Source organism: Vanessa atalanta, chromosome 19, assembly GCF_905147765.1.
Source record: "Vanessa atalanta chromosome 19, ilVanAtal1.2, whole genome shotgun sequence".
NCBI classification, from domain to species: Eukaryota; Metazoa; Arthropoda; class Insecta; order Lepidoptera; family Nymphalidae; genus Vanessa; species Vanessa atalanta.
The window spans coordinates 7,237,297-7,258,327 of record NC_061889.1 but is presented as its reverse complement, the minus strand read 5'-3'; the positions used below and the strand labels follow the sequence as shown (position 1 = coordinate 7,258,327).

The 21,031-nt window shown below is 31.9% G+C and overlaps 1 protein-coding gene across 1 annotated transcript; it reads right to left on the bottom strand.

Annotated features, from left to right (window-relative positions):
* Nucleotides 1–2: 2 nt before the first annotated feature.
* On the bottom strand, nt 3–9,973 carry LOC125071449 (spidroin-2-like). Its single transcript, XM_047681704.1, has 3 exons — nt 9,944–9,973; nt 8,297–8,355; nt 3–2,285 (listed from the first exon to the last, which is right to left on the bottom strand). Exons 2-3 carry the CDS (start codon nt 8,319–8,321, stop codon nt 427–429), a joined length of 1,884 nt encoding a protein of 627 aa, XP_047537660.1. The 5' UTR covers nt 8,322–8,355; nt 9,944–9,973; the 3' UTR covers nt 3–426.
* Between the last annotated feature and the right edge of the window lie 11,058 nt (nt 9,974–21,031).

Sequence of the window (21,031 nt, the reverse complement as noted above, 5' to 3'; positions counted from 1 at the left end):
AAATATATTTCTTTATTATTAGCTTTTTGTTTTATTTACAAAATGAAATGCTTTATTAATACTTTACATACTAAATAGTGATAAAACTATCGTGAAACATTAATCAAATAGTATTTGTACTTTGTGAACACTTATTTTTGCAACAAACTTCCACATTTATGAAAATTTAAAATATATGATACAATGTATTCCAAATCAAGGTCACGTTCTTCTAAATGTACAGTTTTATATAGATTGATAGAGAGTTTATGTAAAGACATTATACAGACTAAGCGATTCAGAATTTTTACACCAACATTCACATTTGTCAACGTTTTCTCTTGAAATTTTCAAACATTCTTTGTTAAATATTATAAGTGGCATTTTGGAAACTTAAAACTAACGAATAAATCTAAGATTTTCATTATTTAGATCCAAGTGGAAAATTCAGTTTCTAGGTGGGAGGTATTCTCTGTTAGGTTGAGAACTTGGATAATTATTATCGCTGGGTCCTTGAGGTCTTCCAGTACCAGATGGGAAGCTCGGTCCAGAAGGTTTTCCCGACGGATAACCTTGGTTACCTGATCCAGGATAGCTTGGTGTACTTTGAGATCCTGGATAGTTCGTTGAGCTCGGACCTTGAGATCCCTGAGTAGGATAAGATCCGGGATATGAGCCCGGTTGTTGTGATCCAGGTCCACTAGGATAAGATCCAGGCCGTTGCGGACCTGGGCTTCCAGGGTATGAGCCCGGTTGTTGTGTTCCAGGTCCACTAGGATAAGATCCAGGCCGTTGCGGACCAGGGCTTCCGGGGTATGAGCCCGGTTGTTGTGTTCCAGGACCACTAGGATAAGATCCAGGCCGTTGCGGACCAGGGCTTCCGGGGTATGAGCCCGGTTGTTGTGTTCCAGGTCCACTAGGATAAGCTCCAGGCCGTTGCGGACCTGGGCTTCCAGGGTATGAGCCAGGTTGTTGTGATCCAGGTCCACTAGGATAAGATCCAGGCCGTTGCGGACCAGGGCTTCCAGGGTATGAGCCCGGTTGTTGTGTTCCAGGTCCACTAGGATAAGCTCCAGGCCGTTGCGGACCAGGGCTTCCGGGGTATGAGGCCGGTTGTTGTGATCCAGGTCCACTAGGATAAGATCCAGGCCGTTGCGGACCAGGGCGTCCAGGGTATGAGCCCGGTTGTTGTGTTCCAGGTCCACTAGGATAAGATCCAGGCCGTTGCGGACCAGGGCTTCCGGGGTATGAGCCCGGTTGTTGTGTTCCAGGACCACTAGGACGAGATCCAGGTTGTTGAGCACCAGGATAAGATCCTGGATAACTTGGTTTTTGAATTCCGGGAAAACCAGCTGACGGGCCTGTACTACCGGGGTAGCCAGATACTGGTCCTTGCGGACCTGTATTGCCTGGGTAAGATCCTTGAGGTCCTGTGCTTCCTGGATAGTTTGTTGATGGACTTTGTGGTCCAGAACTGCTAGGATAAGATCCTTGAGGGCTTTGAGGAATTCCACCATGATTAGATCCCATTATGGAATAATCATATAGATTTGCGTTAAGTCCATAATAACTAGGGGCAGAGTCACAGTCAAATTGATTCCACCAGACGCAGACGAAAAACTCTTGAGAAAATATTGTTCCATTGGGACATAAAAAGTCGTAAGTTATATTATTGGCACAAACATGGAATACTTGGCATCGAGCTTCGACGTCTGCGTAATAACCTGGATAAGATTGAGCGTCACACCTGAACGATGTTTCGGGGACGACTGAAAGTATGGGATAATCTCTATCTGGCTCACCGGGTATTGCTGAATAATCTCCACCTTCAGAACCACTATTATCATCTGTGCCAAAATTGGAAGTATCGGGTCCAAATCCCGGACGTTGGGTGTTTTGTCCTTGACCTGGGTAGTTTTGTCCAGGATAATTTGAACCTTGCCCTGGGTAGTTCTGTCCAGGATAATTTGAACCCTGTCCTGGAACACCAGAAGGACCCGTTGGTCCGCCTGGACTTTGTCCTGGATAAGATTGACCAGGATAGTTCGTTGATGGCCGATTATAGCCTTGATTATTTGAAGGGTAGCCTGAAGGTCCAGATGGGTAACTTGGTGTTGTGCCCGAACCGACTCCTGGGTATCCATTTTGCTGTGGCGTATTTGGGTATGATGGAGAGGTTTGTGTACCAGGATATCCACTTGTGGGTCCTGGTTGGTAGCCGGGGCCACTTGGCGTCGAGGGACTGTATGGTTTATTTGGTTTGTTATATTCATATCCACTTTGAGCGACTGCTATCGACAGTAACACTGAAAAAAAAAAAGGTTTTATTATAATGTATACATTTTCAGCAATTAAAGGATAACGTGATAAAATCGATGTGCCTTAATAAATTATAAGACATGTTTAATATATATATATATATATGATGCGATAGGTATTCTGCAGCGTTGTAGAAGAAGGCTATAAATTCTCCTGATACACTGGTAATATTGTTAATAAAAGGGTTATTACAAATGAATGCTATGTAGTGTTTTTTTTTATTGAGAGAAGTAAATTGAAAGCGCACATCGGCACAGTCAGACAAAGTCTGTAAGGTCCACCATTATTGCACCATCTGTTTATGTACGATAAAATAATTTAAATGTGCGTAAGATTTCAAGGTCTGCTTAAGGTCAATTGCAAAGTTGTTAGAAAATGCTTAGGTTGATTTCAACATAAGTTAAATGGACTAAGTATTTATTAACGTTTTATCTAATTTCCTCCCCCTGGCACAATGGACCGCAGATGACATCGCGTGGGACCGGCCGGCTTCGGCGCTTGCGCAAGCCACGTATAATGGGGAAATTGTTGTAATCGTAATGAACGTCTTTCGGTAACCGCCCAGTACCTAGTTATCATATGACATTAATGCAAAGACACACATTTTTCAAAAAAAGTAATAAAACCTTTTTTTATTAATAGAAAATATTGTTATATGCAAACGTATTTCTAATAAAAAAACAGCTATCGTTATCACTATAATTTAGGCTTGATATAAAATAAATATTAAGAAAGGATTCACGGTAAATGTTTATCATTAAAATTAATGAAATATACGATGGATACTCGTTTCAATTTAATTTGTATATGTTGAATAAAATAATTGGTGACTGATTATTTCTACATCATAGTAATATTTGACAGTTATTATTAAATGTTTCCCGTCTAGGCAAAGGCCTTAAACTTATCATAATAAGAATTTGCAACTTTATTACTATACTGCACGTTGACAGGTAATCATGTTTTTTTTTTTTAATTTCAAGTAATTTATACGAAGATAATTAAATTTTCCTTAGTTTAAATTTCTGTTTATAGTTTACGTATTATTTTTGTTTTTTTTTTTTAATTGGTGTTTTGCCTAAATATAAAAAAAAGATTATTTAGATTGTTTCTAAACTCTAAACTATGCCTATATATTTTTCAATTATATTCCTTAATTGCAGGTTTTATTTAGCAAGAATACCTTAAGGGAATTACGATGCTATAGAATCTACTTGATAGATGTCTATTTTTATGGTATAATATATTATAGTTAGGTATATAATCGTTGATAGAGAATATCATAGAGATAGCAGATAGATTTACACCAATAGTCCAATTAAAACTCGCTACGTCATATGAAAAAATAAAATTTAAACGGCCTAATAAATTCAGTATCAGAGTTTAATTCAGCGTTCTTCCATTACTTTTTCTTGAAAATAAACTCATCTCGAATTTTTTTATATACTGTACAGAATACGTGTTGAAATAGAATACCAGTGAAATCTAGCCTGATTTAGTTATATTTATGTAAATATTATTAAGTGTTTTTGTGCCTGCAATTACTTATTAAATATTTTTAGGTCAGTCATTGTATGTTTTTCATGACATAAATATCTTCACCAAAGTCAGAGCTATATATATATTATATATATATATATTAGGTTTAACATTATGTTTAAAATCGATAAATGGACGTTGAAACTTTAACCTGTATATGTTTGTTTTTTTTTTTCAATTAAAGCTACATTCACACGATTCCAAATTGACATGATTCATAATTGTTTCGTATATTTGCTAGTAAATAGAGTTAGAATAGGGAAGTCTATAGTCTATAGTTTCTCACGTAGAGGATACTCGTGCTGTGAGCTCACGATATAGAACAATGCACTAGGAAGCATAAGAACTGTATAAATCGGGTCCACATTTATTTCAGACTGGAAAATGATTTGACCGTATTCTTGAGAAACTGAGCGTCTGTTTGAGCTTATTGAAATGATTCTTAAGGATGAATGTTTATTGTTACTTGAATTATTATACAACACATTTCTCATTGAGAAGCCTGGAGTATTCATTAATAATCATAAATTAATTTAGTGTTAAATGTGTATTTATGACCACCTTTTCTGGACTTCTACGTAACTTAATTATTAATTTGTTGACAGTTCCTTATGTTGACATAAAATACGCTTCTTTAGTCACTGCCACAGGGAGTGATTCGGATTTAAGCAGAAATGTAATCGGTTTCAAATTCTAAAACAAAAGTTGGATGGAGCGCGCAGTACATTAAAATGAAACATCAAAAGCGAATTCAAATTCCCTGTAGTGCGTTTCCCGTTTTGTTATTACGTCAAAACTGCTATGACTTTAATTATTAATAAAAATACATCATTTTGCGCTGCCAGAGCTCCAAATCTGCTAAAAAATTGTCGGATTATCGCAAACATTATTATTGACGTTCAACCATTTTCCTATTCTACAAACGAACCAGTTGCGGTTCGATCAAAGTTGAATCGGAGTATAATCGAGATCGTATCGTAAACGATATAAATAAGTGAAATTTTTCTTCAGTTTCGATTAAACTGAGGTTAATTTTTGTGAGGAATAGTCGAAATTGAATCGAAAAGAAGAAAAATTGACCCCTAGGTATTCTTTTTCGCTTTCGAATTTATATAGAGAATACATTTGATGCTTTACTATAATATTCCGTGCAGCTCTAACTGCCAATTATTTTATAATCTGTGAGTGTAGTAATCAATGTATGCAATTTAAATCCATTACTACTGATTTTATTCAAAATAGTCGGCAGTACACAAAAGATTGTTAGACGCTTCAATCATTTGCGTTTGCGTATCTTGTTTGTTAGTTCGTTTTCAAAAAGCGTGAATGCCGATGTTTCTTAAGGCGGCCACCGTTTGTTTAGAACAAAGAAGACCTACTCGAAGCTAATGTTATACTCGTTCTATATATTATTTACTTTGTCTGATAGTAATATTACACAAATTATTATTTAATTTTTTATTATAAGTAATCCTGACTTAATATTACTCTAACGTATTGTAAACGTATATATTCTAACTAGTAATCAGCACCGGTTCGGAAAATAATATTTAACAGTGAACCTTTTAACTTTTAAAGTTATTTTAAAACCGTTAATAAATATTAATATACATATTTGAAGATGAGGTGATCGTATAACAATTTATCAAACACAAATATTTATTACGTTTATTTTTAAATTGGACATTATGATTAACAGTTTAGAACTTTGGACGTTTTGTGGATTCATATTACATTGCTTTACGAAAGGGCTACCTACGTGTAGTTACAGGTAATACTAGAATGTAACGTTATACCGTGTTATTTAGCATACTGATTATAGTGTTATAACGAAAATGTTGCTATAAATGTAATATTATCAATCATATTAATCAAGTTTGTAATCGATACGTGGTGATGTTTTTTAGATTAGATATTTTTTTGACCTGGGATTTAAACTGGATAACATGAAAGTAGTTGTCCTTAATAATTAAATTAATTTTACATTACATTAGCAGCCTGTAAATTTCCCACTGCTGGGCTAAGGTCTCCTCTCCCTTTGAGGAGAAGGTTTATAGCATATTCCAACACGCTGCTCCAATGCGGGTGGGGGAATACACATGTTGCAGAATTTCGTTGAAATGAGACACATGCAGGTTTCCCCACGATGTTTTCCTTCACCGCCGAGGTATATATAAAGGTAATTCATTAAATTAATGAATTCCCTTTATATAAAGTTAGTAGGTATTATCAGAGATCAGGCGTTTCATGTCTCATATTTTAGTCAAAGGCATTTAGTCGTCCGATTAAATGATTATAATAAATTGATCGTTAGCGTTAATTGCTAACACGATGAGACTTAGCTATTGGTGTATTTATACATACATTGTTTCTTCGAAAAAAGAGAAGATTTTGATTGGATGATTGAGATTGACGTTGAAGATGCAATTGACAAATATTATAGGTATTTATTTAATTCGAGCCTAATGAAAGATAAATGCATAAACAATTGAAGATATTTTCGAATTGGTTTAAATATACGCAAAGTTATCATTTTTTTATGTTGTGCTGTAGGGTACAATACATTCCTCGAATTGTATGTATCATACCTTTTTTTTAGTAGAGACCCCAGGATTTCTGGTTACGCATACTACCTCGTTCCTCCCCTCATTGGGTCAAAGTTTGGAGTTTATTGTTTATTGGAGATTTGATAAATGTGGTACCATCGGGCAAGCATCTAAGTTTTAAGTGGTGCTGTTTGATATTGAACCCGCGACTGTATGTTTATGTGCGTTCTTACTATTGAGCCTTCCCTCCAGTTTTGTAAATAAATAAATAATTTTAAACGTAGACTCAGTACCTGAGCTGTAATATTTAAATATACCTAATTGTACTAACAATTCTCCTTATTAACTTTTACACAACAGCTTAAAAATCACTTAGATTGAAAGATTACCACAAACAAACAAACTTAATTTAAGTTGGAACTTTAAAGCAAATGTACAATTTGTAAGATTTTTTTGCCCAGTGAAGATTAAAATCACAATGAATTAGTAAGTAAACTCAATTCAGGGTTACGTTGCCAAATTAAGGAGGTAACATTTAACAATACGTAATTAAACTTGAGCACCAATTTGGAAATATCCTCCTCTTTTAATTTGAGAACACGGATTGGAGACTCTACCACCAAGTTACTATCTTTTCCTTCACCGAAAATGAGACGAATTTATATTAACAAATTAGACATATTTAATTTCAAAGTACCCGAGTTTGAACTCACATACACATGTTCTAACCATTGGTCCATCTACAATTTTAACAAATGACGATTTTGAATAGAATTTAACTTTTGTTGGATATTAAAGTAAAGGCTGGAAAGGTGCAATTATGTTCATCACACGCATGGTTTAATTGCCAATTATGTTATGTAAATACATAAAGGGAACACGTGCAGTGACCTGCATCCCATAGCATATAGCATTGAAGACACTAGTTGATAATCTATACTAATATTATAAATCTGAAAGTAACTCCGTCTGTTACTTCTTCAAGCTCAAACCGCTGAAACGATTCAGATGAAATTTGGTATAGAGATAGTTTGAGTCAAAGGAAAGATGGTTACTTTTTAATTCAAAAGATATTTAAATCTAGTGACGGTTTGTGAGCTATAATATGTGGCTATGTGGCTATGTATCTTTTATAAATTTTGTGCGGCTAAAACCGCAGGTTGAGCTGGTTTGATAAAAATGGCATTTGCTTTTATATATACAAAATTTAAAAAAAAATGGTTCACAGGTGCGGACCTGTTGAGTGTTTCGTTTAAGATATATCATTTAATCTTAAAAGAATAAATGTGTGCACGTCCATTATTTGCTAAACAACGTTGATGCTTTTAAAAGGTCTATTAAAATCCATGCATTTATAAAGTTATAATTTTTAGGATTGAGTTTATCGGGATGAATAAAAAGGAACGCTTATAAGGTCATTGCCGGACTTCTTTGTCAAGCATTATCTCGGAATGTACCTAAAGTAAAATTAGAAAATTGCTATTTATGTTTTAGTATTAATATCGTTTATTTATTGATTTATACAAAATTAACCAAAATTATCGAAGTAATGCGTTATAATAAAAGAACGTCAAACTCATAAAGAGTTCTTTAATTTTAGAGATTCAGTAGTAAATTCATCATTTAAAACGAACGGGCTAGTTTTGAGAAATATTAATCTTCTATATCTTTTCGATCATTTTAGTGTCCTAACTTTAAGAGACGTTACAAAAATATTAAAACCTTACGGGAAAATCCGTTTGTCGCCTGATTGGTCCGATTCGATTCAAGTACGACATACAAAACTCGAAAAGAAATTTAACCCGTTTATGTATGTTTTGTTTATTCTATCAATTCGATATAAGATATGTGGAACTATTTTAGGCGGTATTACATTTGTGTGTTATGAAGTGTCATTTTTTTTTAATACTTACTGCAAAACGTTGACAAACGTAGCATGTTGTTGGTGTCGCTTGGAAACCCTAAACTAAATCTGTAAAAAAAAACATTGGTATTAGCTTCTTTTTTTTTTAAATAAACAAAGTGCAGCAGAGTTCCATTAATAAAACTATACTGATTAAATGAAATAGATGATAATCATTTAGAAATACAAATATCGATACATTATGAACAAAAATAAAATATATCGACAATTACCATTATAATATATATATATTGAATATTTTGTAATGAACCTTATAATAGTGATGCCCTTGGGTCACGTGAACAATATAATGTTTTTTTAAAATTATTATTTATTTTATTAATAAAATATGAACAGAAAATATTGTAGCATAAAAGTTGGAACACGAATAAAATAATATACTCGTAGTGCACTAAACAAATACGACCATTAGCTTATATTGTGATCCATTCATATGTTGTAAGGATTCTTTGTAACTTGTAAGAATCTAAAGAACTTAATCATTCATATCTATGAAAAGCTTATATAATATTCCTTGTAATAGAACTAATATGTTCAAATAATATGTATTTAAAATAAATATTAATAAAATAATCTTAGAAAATATTACTATTGAGTTAATTCCTTTTAATATATACCTATGTTACGCCTTTTTATTAAATCTAAAAGTCATAACTAAATATTAAGCGAACCGGAATGTAAAAACCACAGGTTCTATCTTGACCGCTTGATTTTTTCACGTTTGATTGAAGGATTAAATAGAAAAATAAGTACCTACCAAGAAGAAAAAGTACTTGTTTTAAAAGAAAGCGATTGGATAATTTAAAATGAATTTTAAATATATGCATATATATATATATTGTCGTTACTATCGATATCCGCTATTGGAGTTTTCCAGTGCTTTAAAATTAAGTGTTTGATTAGATTAGATTAATGAGATTACATAATGGCAAGTTTTTACCACTTAAATTGGTTCACATTATGAATGAGAAGAGAAAAGTGATGGAAATCATCAATTACTATCATTGAATTGATTGGAGATGTATTTGTTGGATCTTTGTGTTGAGAAAATTGAACGCGGAATTGCTGAGAACTCTTTTTTTTTTATTTGAAAATATGTAGATAAAGGTGATAATTGTTTTATTCTCAAATGGTTACTTCTTTTGATTATATTTATTTCTTATTTACACTAATAAGGTAAATTAAATGTTTCAAAAAATTTAACGGTACCTATTAAAAATATTAATAATGACTTTGGTTTTTTTAAAGACATTACTTCTTTTTATATTTATGCAGTTTGTATAAAATATAGATTGTTTTCCAATATAAAATTAAAAAAAAAAACGAACATTTCTGGTCTGTATCCGATTTTTCAAAAATTAATAATTCACGGAGGCGGATATTTTTTGCGAAAGTGATATTCATTTATTTAATTTAAAACGTTGGTTAAAGTCATACAAATTTAAATTATATAAAAATGTTTTTAGCATTTTAATTTAAAATTAACTATGTTTTAAACAAAAAAAAAAACAATTAATAAAATCACTTAAAATTCACATAACACTGAAAAAAACGTATTATAACCTTAAGTGTATTTCTTTACCACACAATATTTAAACTTAACTTTTTTAATATTTGGAACACATTTTAAACTCACCGTACGTACGAAGCGCGAGCGAGTCTGCGCAAACTGTACCTTAGTATCATTACTCGCGCTTATATGTATTTGCAATAGTCACCACCACCTCAAAGGGATGGATGGCACTTGAAATAAATGTAAGCGATTTTGCAAAATAACTGGGTCAGGTACCTTATGCTTTGTACGTGGCTTAAGCATATAATTATTAACAGATGAACCAAGGTACATCTTAAAGTGTAGGTATTATACATTGAGATAATAAATTAAGCTAGAGTTTACATTTATTAGCTTGCTCAATGTAGAGGACGCTTTATAATGTACATAGATAAACAATTCTGATTATTCATACTTAAAATTATAGTACATTGAATTTCCAAATTATAATATGAGACTATGATCGTACGTATTATTATACGATATATGTAGAATACAATTATTTAATATAACATATTTGAATAGTAGGTTAATTACGCGATGTAGCTTTAATCATTTTGTTGATTTAAGGACGGGCAGAATGATAAATTTTTTTTTGACAGCAATTTTTTTTTTAATTCTGATTAAAACCTTCTCAGGGAGGAGACCTTAGCCCAGCGGTGTGTTACTTTACCGACTGTTACTTTACTTTACCAAAAGTAATTAAATAAATTATAAAAACATTTGTTGCTTGAAATAATATAATTTGTAAAACATTCCGCAAGCAATCGTATTCCTATTACAAGATCATTGAAACAATGGATTTGATTTGGTTCAATCATAGAGACATACATCAGCTTCAAGTGTCAGATAGTATAAGTATTGAAAGTGCATGCAATGCACAATGTTACAGAAGGCAAGAAAGCGATAAATAAAAATACATTCGACAGATGGATATTAAGAAACCAAATGCTCTTGTCGCCGTATCTTGTCATCTTTATTCTACGTGACATTGGCGAAGCGTTAGTCTAGTGGGTAGATTATAAATAATTGCAGAAGTCGACGTTTAGTATTGTCTATATATTATCTGTAGCAATTAGGACTTAAAAAAATATTAGTGAGTGGAGAGAGTCCACTCGTGTCGGATTGACTTTATATCGAATTGAAAGAGTGAGGAAACTTAATAGGGTTTGAATGAATTGGCGTATGAGCTAGTCGGATAATTATAGGCTTAGACATAACATCAAAGATCCCAAAGTTACATTCGCAAATATAATAAGAGAGCGTTTTTTATATATTGCAGTGTATGTATTGTGTCGAAGGTTACCATATTCCATGTACTCATCTGACTAACTAAAAAACAAAAGAAAAATTTTACTTAATTAGAAAAGTTAAACTTAATTTACTGAAATGAAAATTGAACTGACAGCCGCTAGACAGTTTTTTACTGGACCATATCCTTACTAATTTGTTCATAACCAATTCTTATATTTTTAACAAAATCGATATTTAAATCGATATTATTATATATTTAAATCTAGATTTAATAATATTATATCTTTATAAATACTTATAAGTAAACAATTTCATAATAAATCTATAATAATAGTAACGATATATTACATAAGCTCGAGCACGGTTCCAAGCGACAATCATTTCTGATGTTTCATTTTAGATATGTCATCCATTCAAATCGATGTAGACATCAGACTTATTTTGCCAAATACGTATGAAAATTTTTAAGTTCGTTGCCTATGTAAAACAATTCCGATGTTCCGTCATTTTAGTTCCGATAGTGTTAAAAATCTGTTCTTTTTTTAAATTATATCTTCTGGATGATTTCAGTCACGGCAGCAATTTTGGAGAATATACAATTACAAAGTAGATACTATAGTGTTCCAAAGTGTGTGTGTGAAAGTCACTCATTTAATCCAAAACAGTTCGATTTTGGAAGGCAAGGAGGTGCCATAGCTTTTACCCTCAGGATCAACAAAACAAACACTTTACTTTGTAAAGCGTATATCTAATAATTGTTTATACCATAAACAATTACTGCTTTTTAACTAGTCAGACGTATTCCTCATAATATTGCCTTACAAAAAGGTATATTTTTTTTATTTCAGGCTGAGTATAGAGTTTTTAACAAAGCTGTTAATTAAATAATCGATATTGTATTTTAATCAGGTGTTAGTGAACGCAATTCAGTGGTGCGCCTGCGCAGCTCCGTGAAAGATGACAATCGATTGTAGATCTGTTGCAGATTGGATAATTATTTACGATTACATTATTGTATCGAAGACATTTGGTATTTATGATTTAGAGATGATTTACCATGAACTAAAGAATAATAAAAAAAAAGTTACAATGTTTTTCTAATAATTTAAAATAGACAATAAAATGATAAAATAATCTACAGTTTTGAAACAAAATATATAATAACGTATCGTATAGTATGAATATATTTTCCATGAGAACTTAATGTTTTCCTGGGATGTCTTTGAGAAATGTTTAAGTCTTGCAGCATAATGCGTAATAGGTACCTATGTCCACTCACGAGTTTGTGTGATTTTGACTGTGATTGGTTGGTTTTTTTTTTATTTATGTCGAAGAAAAGTTTCTATTGTATTAACTTTTTATTTTATGATTCAACAACGACGCAAAAGTGTCCACCATTTTTTTTTTTTTAATTAATTGTTGTAAGGACATACAATACAGTATATCTATCAACTATTCTTATTTTCATTCGGAATTTCACAATAATTTCGAAATATAATTATTTGTTTTTCGTGATACGCTCTGAGCATTGAGACGGGCTGATTTCAAAATATATTCAGTAATCAACGTAACAAAATCACGATACATTCGTTCCAAATACAATGTACATCCTTTATAATCGTTATACATAAAACATGAATGTTCGTTTGACTGTTTACGCAAGGGCATATTTCTTAAAGTTATAAAAAAATCTATACTAATAAATTTGGAGAACATTTTATGCAATGCCTAAATGAAGAAATCATTAAAAGAATACTATATTTACTCACTTGGTGGTAGGGCTTTGTGCAAGCCCGCCTGGGTACCACCTACTCATCAGATATTCTATTGCCAAACAGCAGTACTCGTGTTGTTGTGTTCCGGTTAGAAGGGTGAGTGAGCCAGTGTAATCACAGGCACAAGTCACATAATATCTTAGTTCCCAAGATTGGTGGCGCATTGGTGATGTAAGGATTGATTAATATTTCTTAAAGAGCCATTGTCTATGGACGGTGTCGACCACTTACCATCAGGTGGCCCACGTGCTCGTCCGCCAACCTAAAAAAAGAAGCTACGAGTTGTAGAGGTTTAGGTTTAGTATATAATATTATTAAATAATGTTGACATTTATGGTTAATTTTTCTTATATGTTCCTTAATTAAGTGCTTACCAATTTCCAATTGCGAGAGATATAATATAATGTTTATCATTTTACAATTCCGTCACTCTCGTAATACGGAACTACAAATCCGATACTACTAGTAACAGTTCAAGCGCCAGTGCTCCCCGCGCAACGTCAGCGTTGAGCATCATGCCTTCGGCACGCGATGGTAAACGCTATCAAATTCCAGACTCCAGGAGCTACTGATAATTTATAGAAACAAATCCCAATATTTTTTTTGACTTCAGGAGTTTTGGCTTTTGTTTTGAACTTATGGATAACTGCTAAAAAATATAACTCTTGTCGAAAAATTATTTTTTTAAATTTGTTTTACATAATAAATAAAATATTCTACTTCTCTAAGCATCTGTATAAACCACGCTGTTTCGATAAGACTTTTTGTTCTAGAAAAAAATGTTACCTCTTTACAGGCTAAATGTTCGCGATCACTAAGACTTTTTCCTACATACCATTTTCATTGCCCGTCATAAATTTTATTGTATCTTTATGTGATAGGTAGGCGGGCTGGCATATCGGCCACCTGACGGTAAGTAGTCACCACTGCCAATATACATTGGTACCTCAAGAAATATTAATCATTCCTTACATCAGTAATACGCCACCAAACGTGGGAACTAAGATGTTATGTGCCTGTAGTTACACTGGTTCATACAAACCAGAATACTAATCACAGATGCTAATTATTATAAAATTGCCACAACTTTTTTTTAAGCCAAAGGTACAGATTTTTTGTTATTCACAATGCCATTTAGGGCAAAGAAGACACGAAGGAGATCAGTAATACTCATTTTCCACAAAATATTTTTTCAGTCAAAGTCAAAGTTTACTAATAGTTGACAACTGATTAGAAGGCAGGTCAAATTTATGAGCTCATCGCGAATTGAATTGAAGTAACCTTAGAACTCAAGCTCCAATTAAAAATGAACTGTATTACTTGTATTTAAAGTACATATTTGATTGTATATTTTATGATTTGTATGTTTAATCGTGGCAGCTAAATAGGATAATCGTAAATCTTAGGTAAATGAGTGATGATTGAAACTGTATGTCAACGTGGAGTGCTGCACGACATCTTGTAATATATCTTGAACATAGATCTTGTTAACACCTTATAACATACAATTCTGAATAGGTACTATTTAATAATTATATATATAATTGTATTCCTAAGAAACTTGGGTGGGTAGTTACGCACTCTTTCTGTCATCCTTAGATTATTTATATCCTATAGATATATATGATAGACTGTCAAATCTTAGAATGCGTCGAAAAAAGTGGGCAACTCTTGGTGATTATTTTTATTCTTCAATTCAATTAAATTCTTAGTTTAATGGCTTTTAGTTATTAAATTAGTAGAATATTATTTCGCCAATGTCACGTAGGATGGAGAAGACACGAATGAGATTGATCGGTATGGTTGAGATAACAAACTCAATTAAATTTTAAAGCCAAGTATAGTAGTAGTAATTTCCTTGTTAATTCGTAATTTTTATTCTTGTACACACTTGTAATGTAAAATGACGTTTTGTAAATGTCAAACGTAGCTGTCACGCAGATCGCGTCAATGGGAACTCGATTTTAATTCTTTTTTAGTGCAACACTATCTAGACATAATTAATAATTAATTAATCTAAGCAGAAATCATCATTTCATATTCGAGAATGAGACAAAGACTGGTAATCTACACAATCAGAAAATAATAAATCTAAGAAATCAATAAACTTTTTTCTGATTACACTTAATTCAATTCGGAGAAACTATTTTTTTATTGCCCTTCAAAATATTTTAAAAAGACTCAAATTTAATAACTTTTTGATTTTTTTTGTTGTCATGTTATTATATTATAAAAGTCATGTTTGTAATTAACATTTATGAAAGTTGAAATTTGGAACATAGGTTTAAATAACTTTAGTAAGGGACCTTTGAAAATTTCAGGATAGGTAAACGGGCTTTGTAACTTTGTATGAATTTTAATTGTAGGAATCAGGACTGGCAGCTATAAAGGTAATAAGATTTTAACGTACCCATGATAGAGATGTTACAAGATGGAATATCAAGAAGGCAAGGACATTAAAGCTTGTAGAGAAATAAATTAATATTAAAGGAAAATTTATCTCGATTTATATTATGTGTATGATAGCTTCTAAACTAATCCTTATAGTATGGGAAACGGATATATATAATTAAGGGTATGTGATGATGATTGAAGATAATAATATGTACTTTGTATCATTTGTAAAAAATCATTGGTATAGAGGGCATCTTATTCAATACAAGATTACATAGATGATAAAAAGGCGTGGAGTTAATGCTTGTTGACTTCCAGGCAGGATATATAACATACATATATAATTGTATTTAACTAACATGAGTTTCTTGTTGGTTCTTCTTGGTAGAATCTACATTCCGAACCGGTGGTAGCTTTACTTAATATAGTTTTTAAATGACGATTCAAAAGTACTTGTAAAAGTCTACTTGAATCAAGTATATTTTGATTTTGATTTAATTCAATTCCAGAAAACCTAATGACGATTTAATTCAATCGTCATTAGGTTTTCTGGCTTAGTAACAAGCCAGTACTGTTCAACAATATTAACATTTTTTAACCAACTTTTCCGATTTGTTATTGCTGAAAATCGAGCATAAATCGAGAGAATAATACTCGAGGAATTATAAAAACATAGGTCGCCTAAATTCCCACAACTATGATGTTGCCAGGTACAAAAAGTAAAATGCATTATTAATAAACAATCATCAGTTTTTTTTTTAATGAAACGTTATTTTATTTCGTGTCCAACAGTATTATCATCAGTTTTTTTTTAAAGATACGTTATGTTATTCCTGTATTATGTTAACTTTTTAAAATTATATGTTTGCTTATATACTAAATATTAAGTTTCAGGCGTAATTTAAATGTATTCTTAGACTATTAAAAATTATATTACTTGAAGTGAAAGTTGCGTTATAAAAATTCATTAAAAATCTATCAAGTGTATTTTCTTAATGAATTTTTATTTATTAACACATTATATATCTTTATGAAGTGGCAAATTGTTGCGGGAATTTTATTATAGATGCGAATACCTTGTCCCATAAAATAAACATTAACTTTACGAAATAGAAAACTTTGTGTTATGTATGTGCTTATACAATCATTGTTTATATTTTAGCATTTTTTGTGGATTTATTTTGGTATGCCTTTGCCATTGTCATTATATCAAAATGAAAAAAAAAAATTAATATACATAAATTTAGCAATTAGGTTAATTAGAAGTTACTCATAGGCATTGGTACTGCAAGAAATATTAATCATTCCTCACATTACCAATGGGCCACCAAACTTGGGAACTAATATGTTATGTCCCATGTGCCTGTAGTTACACTGGCTCACTCACCCTTCAAACACAACAATACTGCTGTATTGGCGGTAGAATATAGGTATGATATGGGGGTGGCACTTATCCAGACGGACTTGCATAAAGCCGCACCACCAAGCTATCATTTTTTTAACTTAAGCAAAATAAAAAAAATATCAATTATAGTAAGTAACCCACAGATTAATAATTATTGGTTTAAACTAGTTTTATAATTACCGAAAAGACGCTATTTGTTTTCATTTACAAATAAATGATTTAAAATATATTTAAAAAAAAAAACCAAAACATTTAAAAAGTTGAAACATAAATATTTCTACTTTTACCTTTTATGTAACAAACTAGTTATAAATACTTGCTACTTCTTCGTCGTGAATCTCAATACTTTTATTTATCGTGTTAAACAAACACGAATCATGGAAGATGTTCTAATGATCATGTACTTATCTATATATTTCTTTGTTTTGGTTCCAACTAAAATAACCATGAGTTCGAAAAATTATTATAGAATAATATGTTAGTTCATTAATATGGATATACAAAATAAAAAAAATGGACTACTTCAACCACGCGATGGATCTTTGTAAGATATTATTAAGTTTAAGAAGTATGCAAAATAATTATGGAAGATTACTCAGGATTCTCATTGGCTTTTGTCTTAATTTGACTCCTCTAATGAGAAGCTGGTAACGATTAGTAAGTAATTAACGGAGACTACGACGAAAACTAAGCACTAAACTAAACCTACGATTGAGATTCATATCAGAGATGTTCCCATTATGAATAGACTAACCGAATATTAACAACAACAACAAACAACAACAACAACAACCTACCTGAGTACTTGGAAACAAAATCAAACTGTTAGACTCAAATTAGAAAGGCAAAATAAAAAAGTAATTAAGAATCGAGTCTTTAATAAGACATTAAAAATGGTTATCCTAATACAAGAACATTTATAATGAAGCTACAAATCTGTCCGTATTCGCGATCACGTCGCGCGTCACGTCTGAGGTAACGAGGTTCAAATAACTTATTTACTGCGACTACGGACGCTGAAATCGAGACTTTGACTTCGCAATACCATTTCAACTTTGACATTAGCTGTACCAATGATATAGTTTAATTTTTGTAGCTTGTTTTTGTCTTGTAATAGTCATATGAAATATTATTTTGTTGCTTGGACATTTGAAGCATCGACTGTTATGGTTTTGTAGGCTAAACAAGTTGAACTCAAACGATGATCGCGAGTTCAAATCTGGGAAAGCACTAACCAATAACATAGTGGCGAAACTTCCATGTATCGAATCTACCACATACATGTACAGTAACAGCTCGTTAATTTCCCACTACTGTGTTAAATCCTCCTCACCCTTTGAGGAGAAGATTTGGAGCTTGTTCCACCAAGCTGCTTGGTTACACATGTGGCAGGATTTCGTTGAAATTACACATATGCAGGTTTCCTCACGATGTTTTCCGAGGATGAGACAAATTAAGCATATGAAAATTCAGTGGTGCTTGCCTGGGTTTGAACCTACAATCATCGTTTAAGATGCATGCGTTCTAACCACTCCATCCACCTTCATTCGTCTCGGCCATTCCGGCTCTTTCTCACATATATATCTATTGTCCACCATCGTTCAGCATTGCGTGGTTAAAATAGCTCCAAGCTACATTCTTAAAAGGAGAGAATGCCTTGTTGCAGCAGTGGAATATTTATACCATGTTTAAAAAAGTCACAATTCATATAAATATTGCATGAATTATATTAATTTAAAACATAATACACCATAGAGCATATAATAAATAATAATAAAAACATACTAATTTTATTAGATCGAAGAGTTTATTTGTTTGAACGAACTTATCTCAGGAGCATGCGACAGTGATTTCGTGACCTCCTGGACCTCTGGACCCCCGTGGACCCCTGGGGCTGTGGATTCTTTCAGAAGGATTCCAAAACATAAAAAAAAAATTTAACAGGTTAGTAACGTCTCAGTTCCCACAAATGAGCGCTGTCCTCCGTTATAGAAGAATTCGTTTGTCTATTTCATCGCACTATTTCAGCGCAGCTTAATCGCTATACATGTGGCAGATATCATTACGTGACGCAACATGTAGGTTTAATTACGATGTCTTCATTCAGAGTCGAGCACATGATGATATGAACGTAAATAAAGCACGTGGACTGGAAATAACCCCATTTAGAACTTCCGATATTTGGTAAAGATCGACGTATTCTCTCTATAACGTCGACAATGTATATGACATTATGTATATATTTTTTTTATTATATATTAAGGTAAAATGTTGATCCTGTAACATGACGATCCAAAAGTGTTTATTCTTATGAGATTAAAGAATATTTGTTTTGCATTAAACTAGATCATATATAATTTTCTTATGGTGTGATTTTATTTTCGATCTTCTCAATTACTGTGACTTTTAACCTTGCTCTAAGTTTCTGCGCTTCGCTTCGTTTTTCACTTGTAACTTGTGAATACGTATTTGTGTGGATAATTTTTTTATCACTCACCGTTTATTTAAAATACACACAATTAAAACATAGGGACTGTACAAGTAATAAAGTAAACCAAATATTTTAAGTGATAATGTTATTTTTATTAAAACAAACATATATCGACCTCGTGAGACATTGCACATGATTTTAATCATACCTTAACTGTAGATACAAATTGGTTTAAATTACCTTTATTGTAATGCAATCATTAGGCCTTGTAGATGAATTTCCTAAGATCGAATCAAGTGCATCAGACGAAACGTCTGCACGAAAATGACAGCGCAAAAATTTAATATTGATTATTTGAAGACAAATTGCTTTGGGAATCGTAATCATCGAAATAGCTTTAATTGAAATTTCGTTTTTGAATGTCTGAGCATAAAAGGTCAACTCGACGAATGTGTATTGGGAAATACTTTTATTCTCAGTAAATAAGTATCAGCTTGTATATATTCTACCTCTAGGCTAAAGCTTCTTCTCATGTGAAGCGGCTTGCTTATTTCCCAGGCTGTTTTAATGCAGGTTAGCGAATTTATATACGGCTCATTTCCATTTAAGTCATTCCGTGTAAGTTACATACATACATACATGGCATACATTCTTCCAGAACTTCCAGGACTCTTTTGCGATAGAGCTTCAGAATTGAAGCCTATTCACGCTGCTCAATCGTAAATTAGTATTATTAGAATTTATCCGATTATATCCATGGAGGCATTTCAACTCTCTCGACAAAACCAGTATGCAAATTGCAATTTATAATTATTAATGATAATTGAATTTAAATCGTTTTGTTTCCAAATTTTTATTACTTAACATATACTGTTTGTTTCGCTAAATAAATGTAATTATGTACAAATTTTATGTATATAGATTAGTGTAACACTTGCGATACAATCTACTGAGAAGTGCACTAATTAAACACTCTCTTAGGTACGCTTCAAACTTTATCTGAATAATTAGATTCATTGTGTAGTATAACATGTTTATATATATTTAAAAATATCTTAAAATTTTAAGTATGCATATATAAATTTAAAAGCTAAGTTTTCTTTATACTTAATAATAAATAATGTAAGCGCAATCAGAATTAAATAAACACAATAAACTTTTATTGCTATTTAACTAAACATATATATAACGAAATATTTAAAATTCAAAATTAATGTAAGGAAATTTGAAATTGATACAATAATCATTTTCTCAGTATTCGGTTATCATTGCCTCGTTACAATTTGTTTTTCGACAAAGACCTCCACTAAAGAGTTCCAATTAATTCTGCCTTTTCATATGCGTATTCACTCTGAACTACTGATTCGGTAACCATAGCGTTTTTTGATAGTATAACTGGTATAAATAAACTCTACCTTGCCCTGAAATTTTAGTTTCTGATATTAAATTTTTATGGTCAACTTTCTTTGACCATCGTGATCGATCTATGACGAACTGAAAAAACGACAGTTTTTTTTTGTTGTTTCAATCCTATAAGTTTTATAATCATATAAGTTTTCATTTCAATAAAATAAATTAAAGTTAATTACAACAACTATTTACAGAATACCTTCACAAAAATTATTTAGTATCTTAGTAGATACGTATACTATGTGTATGTAAAGTATTGAAATATACTTTATTGTACACCGCAAACAACACGAAACACACAGAAAAAAAAAGTAAAACAAAATTAGTAAAATTCAAAAAAGAAAAATAAAAATAAATGTTGATTACGAGTGTTGTACAATGGGCGGACTTATGGCTAATTAGCCATCTCTTACAGAAAACCCAAAGTATTTGAATTAAAAAAAACAATCTGTATTTACAGCCTAACACAAGACGAGCTAACATGTGTCGTTAAGTTACGTCAC